At 62.5% G+C, this 7547-nt stretch overlaps 1 protein-coding gene across 1 annotated transcript; it reads left to right on the top strand.

Moving 5' to 3' along the window:
* Positions 1–3219: 3219 nt before the first annotated feature.
* CLDN2 (claudin 2) lies at positions 3220–5730 on the top strand. Its single transcript, XM_010403218.4, has 2 exons — positions 3220–3313; positions 4387–5730. The coding sequence occupies exon 2, from the start codon at positions 4564–4566 to the stop codon at positions 5257–5259; it is 696 nt and encodes a 231-aa protein (XP_010401520.2). The 5' UTR covers positions 3220–3313; positions 4387–4563; the 3' UTR covers positions 5260–5730.
* Positions 5731–7547: the final 1817 nt, after the last annotated feature.

Below are 7547 nucleotides of genomic sequence, written 5' to 3'. Positions count from 1 at the left end.
CGCCCCCGACACGCCCCCTCCCTCCCCTCGGCCAATCGCGCCTCTCCGCGGCCCGCGCGCGCCGCCTTCCTCCTGCAATGGGAATGCGGGGCGGGGAAGTGGGCGGGGCCGCACGCTCCTCCCCCAGCTCGCGACGGACCGACAGCCAATCAGAGCGGGCTGCGGCTGCCGGGCGGTGCCGCGGCGGCCGCTGGGAGCCGTAGTCCTGAGCCCCGCCGCGGTCCCGCGGAGCGCGGGCGCGGCCCGGAGGCGGCCCCGGGAAGAGCCGGAGCCCCGGGCGGGTCTGGTCCCGCTGCCACACGCAGCGCTGTCTGCTTTCCCCTGCGTGTTGCCTCACGCCGGCCTGCTGAGGCCGGGGCTGCCAGCATGCCGCGGGTGTCCTGCGGCCACATCTTCTATCGCCTCCTTCTCTTCATCATCCTCCTCTTCTTCTTCCTCCTCCTCCTCCTCCTCGCTGCCCGAGTCCTCATAAAAGAAGAGGGTGGCCTGCACCGGGAAGTTCTCCAGCAGCTTCTCCCCCACGCTGTACAGGTGGTCAAAGGCCTTGGACTTGGGCCAGAGGAGCCTGCGTGGGGAGAGCCGGGGTGAAGCCGCGCCCGCCGCGCCCGCCGCGCCCGCCCGGGGCCCCGGTGCCAGGGCACGTACCTGACCGGGTGCTGGAAGAACGCCAGCGTTTTGCTGGGACCGCCGTCCCCCTCCGCTGCCCGAGCCCGAGCCTGAGCCTGAGGAGACACAGCCGGGTGGTACCCGGGCTCCCGCTGCCCCTGCCCGCAGGGCGCACGGGCTGGCACCAGGGTGCCCTGTGCCCGAGCCCCACACACCCAGCAGCTCCCCCCTCCCCTGCCCCTGAGCTGAGGCACTCACACCTCCGCAAGGAAGCTGGCATCTACCCCCACACCCTCCTGACAGGCTTTTTGCCAGTGTAATCTCTCCCCCGTGCTCAAGAGCTGTTGCCCAGGCATCCCACTAACCCCCTGAGGAATGCCCGCCCGGCCTGGGAACAGGGGACCCTTTCAGGCTCCCGTGGGGGGGCTGTTGTGGCCGTGTCCCCCCGGGGAGGTCAGCCTGGCCCTGTCCCAGGAGGCTGCCTGGGGCGCGGGGTGATGCTCCAGGGGAGGTGGGCACGGCACAGCCCGGGAGCAAAGGACTTTGGGGTGACGGACTCTGGGGCGAGAGGTTGGTTTTCTGCCAACAACAGGGACCCCAACCTCATGAGCATGGGGACAAGACACACAGGAGGGAGTGCCAAACTCACGGGGTCCATCTCCTCCCGCCGCATCCCGGGTCCCTCCTGGGCTCGGGGCAGCCACGGTCTCCAGAGTGGAAGGGCTCTAGGAGAGAGAGCCGGTTCAACGCCACAGCCACTCACCCTGGCCCGCTCCCCTTTGCCTTGCACCTTGCACCTTTGCCTTACACCGCAGCCCCACAGCCTCACACCAACACCCTCTGTCCCACCCATGGCGCTGGGATCAGAGCGGTCCCCAGCACCGCAGCCTTCACCGAAACCCAGCTGGAGCCTCCCCATCCCACCTTCCACTCCCCCAGCCCGCCCCGCTCCCCCCAGCCTGCGCGGCACCCATCACCTTGCCCCTTGCTCCAGCCCCAGGGGTGGGCAGGCACTGGCCACAGGCACCCGGAGCCCGCGGGAAGTCAGGCAACAGGCAGCAGCTTCCATGGTGGCAGGCGACGCTGTCCCCTCTGACGCTGCACACCCTCGGTGGGGACACATTTATAGCTCTGCCTCGGCTGTGACTCACAAATTCTTTGGGGCAGGGAAGTGAGGGGCTGGGGGTGTGGGGACAGCGGTCCCCGCGGTGTGAAATTTGTCCCAGTTGTGTAAACAGAGGGCCGGGGGGAGGCTGGGGGCAGAGGGGCTGCGATCTCTGGTGGAAAAGCAAAACACAAAAGGGAAAAGTTGGACACCGTTTGTGAGAAAATCCACGGGGGGGAACAGGGGAGGGTAGAGACAATTAACAAGGATGATTAAGTGCTCTTTGTAGCCATTTGCATAAGGGGGGGGGCGATGGGAAAGGGATGGGGAGTGGTGGGGCAGCATGATGGGCATGGGACAGTGCAATGGGATGGGACTGTGTGTTGGGAATGCCATGGGGACAAAGTGGTGGGCTTGTGATGGGGACAGCACAAAGGGCATGATGAGGACAGTGACGGACTACAGTGGTGGCAACCAGGAGGCAGGTGGTGACTCGAGAGAGGCTCAAGAGCAGACAGGGAGGGAAGACGCATGGCAGGGATGGATCCCAGGCACTGGCAGGGCAATGGTCTTGCTCAGGCATCCATGGCCCAGCACCCCAGGGAGCTGCCAGCTCCCATTTCCACAGATGGGAGAGCACTCACTTGCCAGTGCTCCCTGCGCTCTCCTTTGAGTTTTTGAGATGTGGACCACACCAGGAGGTGCAGAAAAGCTTCTCAATATGAGGATACAAGTCTGATACCCTCTCTCCTGTCCCCAGCACTGCCACACATCCCATCCCTGCCCACTGCTCCTGCCCAAGCGCTGAAGGCAAAGTGCCCCTGGCAGACAGGTCACCTCCCGCTCCTGGGAGAGTTTCAGTTTGGGACAAGGAAAGAAAATAGCAAATGGTCCCTGCTGTAGCTCTGCTATCAGCATCCAAACACTGCTGTCCAAACGCTGGCTGGACCCTGCTCAGCTCCAAGCACAATTTGTCACCAGGGGCCCTCCCTGTCCCTCTCCATCTGTGGCAGCCGGTGAGCAGGAGGGGGCACGGGGCCAGCACAGCTCTCATTACCTTCCCCATTTGCTCCTCATTTGGGCCAGTAGTCTTACAACAACAAACCCCGTGGAGGACAAGCAGGGCCAGGAAGAGGAAACCAAAAGCCCAGGCTGGCTCTGAGGAGTGGAAAACTCAACCTGCTGGTGTTTCACTGCCCCTCCAATCCCAGTACAGGCAGCCCAGCCCAGAGTGGACACACGGATGGTGGCACAGTCACCTGCCTGCCACTAAGGCTGTCCAGAAGGATGACAACAAGCCTCAAACCTGAACCCATTAGGTGAACCTACCCCAATAATTCATAGACAACAAGCAAAACAAGGCATCCCAGCTCCCCAATCCTTCCCGACACCCAAAGGGTTTAATTTTGATCTGCAATAAGCCTCTGATCCAGGCGGAGATTTGCAGGTGGATTGTGCAAAGCTGTGGCTGAACAACTGCAGCCCCTGATCCCCTGGGCTGGGGCCCTGGCTGCTCACCCTGCCCCGAGCAGCTGCCTCCAGTCCTGGGTGACCCCCGGCTGCAGCCACTCTGGGTCCCACCCTGCACCTCCAGCCACCTCCGTAAGTACCACAGGGCTCCCTCCCGCACCTTTCTGCCAGCACCCGGAGCACTTCAGGTGTTCCTTTTCCAGCAGCTGAGACAGTGTGGGAGGTCTTGGTTAGTGCACAGGAGAAGAGATGGAAAGTTGGGAAACTTTGGTGCCAAGCATTTGAGGTGGCAGCGCGGGGGACGGGAGCAGAGGGGAGGCCCTGGGTGGTGGCAGAACGCTCAGCCAGGAGTGTTCCCAGGGTGAGGGAGGCCACTGGCCGCGGTGCCGGGGCTCAGCCCGATTTCGCAAGGCACCGAAGGAGGAGGAATTTTGAAACAAAGCAGAGAGAAAACAAACCATCCCTCTCTACCACCGCTGCCAACCCCCGCCCCCCCGCCCGTGTGCAGGGCTGTGGATGGGAGGTGGCGCCGGCACAAAATCCCATCAGGAGCTGCACCCCGAACTGCTCACCCCTGTGCAGGACAGGTTGCCCTGCTTGGCTGGCATGCTTCCAGGAAGCATCCCAAAGGAGATGCCTGATGCAATTCTGCCCTCCGTGGGCCTCCAGGCTCTCCTGGGGATGCAGGTGTCACTGTCACATGCATCCCTCTCCATCGTTGTCCCCAGCAGCACAGAAAGGCTGATATCCATGGTTCAATCTCAGGTGGCCACGTCCTCATGTCCCAAAGGAGCCTCAGCAGCTCGGGGTGGGTCGTTGGTGACTGCAGATGCCTTTGGGTGAGCCTCATGCAGATGGGGACGAAGTGCCATCCCCTTTCCTCAGCTGGGGGAGCTTCGGGTTCACCACCAGCAGGTCCCAAACAAGATGGTGCAGACATAGCTTTCGGCTTCCTCGGCTCAGGGTGTCACAGAAGACAAGGGACCTCGAGGAAAGCAGCGGGCACTTTCCCCTCACCAGCAGCTGGCTCTCCATCCCTGCCCGCGGCGTCAGTGCAGGGGAGGGCTTTGGCGTCCTTCCTGGGCAGTGCTGCTCTGCCTCTCGAGCCTGGCTGGGGAGATAGCGGAGGTGAAAGGGCGCTTGGCGCTCCTCCACGGGCTTGGGTCAATCGTTAATCGGGGAGGGATTGCTCTCCACTGTCGCAGGTAACCTCCCCTCGGCTCCCACCCCGCACAAAACAAGCACCCCCGGCAGCGGGGTGGAGCTGCAGCGCTGCGAGCGGAGCCTCTCGTAGGGCCATGGGAACGTGAGCACACGGGAGGGACCTGGGCGAGAAGCTGCGAGCCCTGGGTAGGTGACAGAGGTGACAGCCAGCCCCCACCATGGTGTCCATGGGGCTCCAGCTGCTGGGCTACACCGTGGCTTTCCTGGGTTACATCGGCACGCTGGCGGCCACACTGCTGCCCAGCTGGAAGACCAGCTCCTACATCGGCTCCAGCATCGTGACAGCCGTCAGCTTCACCAAGGGGCTGTGGATGGAGTGCGCCACGTACAGCACGGGCATCACCCAGTGCGACATCTACAGCTCCCTGCTCAACCTGCCCGCCGACATCCAGGCGGCCCAAGCCCTCATGGTGAGCTCCTGCGCCGTGTCCTCCCTCGCCTGCCTGCTCTCCGTCGTGGGCATGAGGTGCACCGTCTTCAGCCAGGGCTCGCCGGGCAAGGACCGGGTGGCGGTGGCGGGCGGCGCAGTCTTCGTCCTCGGGGGGCTGCTCTGCTTCATCCCGCTGGTGTGGAACATCCACGTGGTGCTGCGGGATTTCCGCAACCCCGTCCTCCCCGACAGCATGAAGTTCGAGCTCGGGGAGGCTCTTTACCTGGGCACCATCTCCTCCCTCCTCTCCCTCATCGGCGGCTTCATCCTCTGCACCTCCTGCCCTGCCCGGGACACAACCACCGCCTACTCCAGCGCCTACCAGCCCCAGCTGCTGGCGAGCAAGAGCCCCCGGCCCTCTGTCAGCCAGGTGCAGAAGAACAAGAGTGAGGTCAATTCCTACAACCTGACAGGATACGTGTAGTCGCTGCAGGTGGGAACCAGGCTGGCACTTCTCCCGGCTCCCCAGAGCGTCCGGGCTGGCACCAAGGGGACGCGGTAAGAGCAGAGGACACGGTGGCATCGCCCGTGCTCAGCCCTCTCACGTGCTTGGGGGGGTTGACCCCGCTCTCTCCCTGGGATTCTGAGAGCCTTGTGACTGCTTGGAGATCCCAGCTGGTGGCTTACATTGATGAAGGACCCTGAATCCGGCTTCTGTTCCCTACTCCATGCTGCCAGCTCACAGGCAGCTCCTGGCACAGCCGGACCCCAGCCTGCAGCCCCAATGAACCTACCTGGAAGGGGGGAGTGGGCTTGTGGCCCCAGGGACCAGCCCGCTGGCCATGGAGGCATCACAGCGGGGTCAAGGGCGTGTGCGTGGGTCTGGAGTCACTGCTGGGGAGGTTGAGTGCTGGTTGCAAACCGATGTCGCAATAAATATGTCTTTCTAGCCAGACTGTGTCCCAGCTTTTCTCTGGCACCGAGGGACCAGCAGGGGGGCTGTGGTGGGGGCCAAGATGTGAAAGTGGCCCTTGCTGTGGCACAGCTGATGGCTTTGTCACCCAGGAGCCCAGGCAGGTGGGAGCACTGCTGAGGGGGAGGAGGGCCACTCCCTGGTACAGTTTGTCCCTGGGCACCACGCTGGGAGGTTGCCATGCACCACTACTGCCAGGGTGCCAGCGGGGGCAAGCAGAGCTCCCTGTGGGCTAATAGCAGGCAGCACCTTCCCTTCTGTCTCCCCTTCTGCAGGTGTGATGAGACTGGGGTGCCCACAGGGGGATTCATTGCCCCTGTGTGCGGCACACCCAAGTCCCCAGGTGGTGGGGAGCTCTGGCACTCCCCCATCCCCATCCCAGTGAGCACTGGCACCCTCGGGGCAAACACGGTCCCAAGGACCAGAGGCAGCTCCTGGCCATGGTGTAGGCTGAGCAGCTGCAGAGAGATCTCACAGGCAGGTCCTCAGCCCCGAGGTGCTTGAAAGGCGTGTTTTGGGAGAAAAATGCCACCAGTGAGACACTGGAAAGCTGCAAGGGATAGGCTGTGGAGGGACAGGCTGCGTGGCTGCAGCCCTGCACGGGAGCAGCAGCATGACATTCACACAGGCTGCTGGTGGCACTGGGGGATGCTGGGCACGTGCAGGAGGAGAGGAGGTACAGGCCCAGCCCCACAGCCCACCGAGGAGCAAGTACATCTTAATCCATCTGATGTACCACTGCCCCACGTGAGAGAACCCCCACTCTGCCGTGCCACAGCACAGGGCCACCCAGGGATCCCCTTGCCCTGGCTCTCTGTCTCTCAGGGAGCAGGAGCCCTTGGTCTACCTGCTGACCCCTCATAAAGCAATTTAGATTAGGCCATGGAGAGGAAGGGACCATGCTCCCCACTCAAACGTCACCACCGTCACCCTTGCACCAGTGAAATCATATTTGCTGTGGGGTTAACACGCTCCTGATAACGTTGGGTCACGCTTTCTCCCCTCCTCAGAGAGCAAGGAGCCACACAGGGACCCATCCCCAGGGTGACGCTCGCTGGAGGGCACCAGGGTGGATCTCAAGGCAAAGGCCAGAGGCCCCATTTCCATGGCCAAGGGACAAAGCACAAAGCACAGCCTCAACCCTGGACCAGCTGAGTTATTTATTCCTGCCCCGGGGAAAAGAGTGCCCTGGGGCATGCAGGAGGCTTAACCTGCTGGCTACAGCCCCCCAGGAGATGCTGCAAGTTCTGAGGGTCCTTTGGCCATAAATGTTTTGTTTCTGGGCAGCTGGTGGAGAGAGTGGGAGAGAAAATAGCTGGTACAAAAGGTCACACCTTAAAGAGGAGGAATTCCCGGGCACTAGGTCCTTGCCCCTCACCTCCCACCCCTGTCTGCAGGCAGAGGCTGCGCTAATTAAACAAAGGGGCATTTGAAACGCTCCGTTCAGAGCTTGATTGGTGCTGGCCTTATTAATGCTTTAATTCAAGGAGCAGAAGGGAAGCTTCCCCCAGAAGGAGAAGGGCAGCTGGCACAGGCAAGGGCAGGCAGAGCTCAGAGCTCGGGTACAGAAACACCTGTCACACTGGAACAGGGACCAGCCTTTCCCCAGGCCCCCGTGCCACCAGCCCCACCACAGGGGAGCCCCGGAATTAAGCAATGGGTGGGGTCAGGGAGGGGAAAGTTTCTCCCCTCCAGCTTCCCTGACCTTCAATGTGAATGCACCCAAAGATGTAAAACTTGGCTACAGGGTAAGGCAGGTTGACGCAGATTTTCCACTTGGGAAGGAGGATGGGGAAGGG

The sequence above is a fragment of the Corvus cornix genome, chromosome 4A (assembly GCF_000738735.6).
Source record: "Corvus cornix cornix isolate S_Up_H32 chromosome 4A, ASM73873v5, whole genome shotgun sequence".
In the NCBI taxonomy this organism is placed as follows: domain Eukaryota; kingdom Metazoa; phylum Chordata; class Aves; order Passeriformes; family Corvidae; genus Corvus; species Corvus cornix.
Note: the sequence above shows the minus strand (reverse complement) of the source record. Positions and strands in the feature narration are given on the sequence as shown.

Excerpts from the sequence above, each read along its gene's own strand:
- CLDN2 (XM_010403218.4), top strand. The coding sequence starts at position 4,564 with ATGGTGTCCATGGGGCTCCAGCTGCTGGGCTACACCGTGGCTTTCCTG.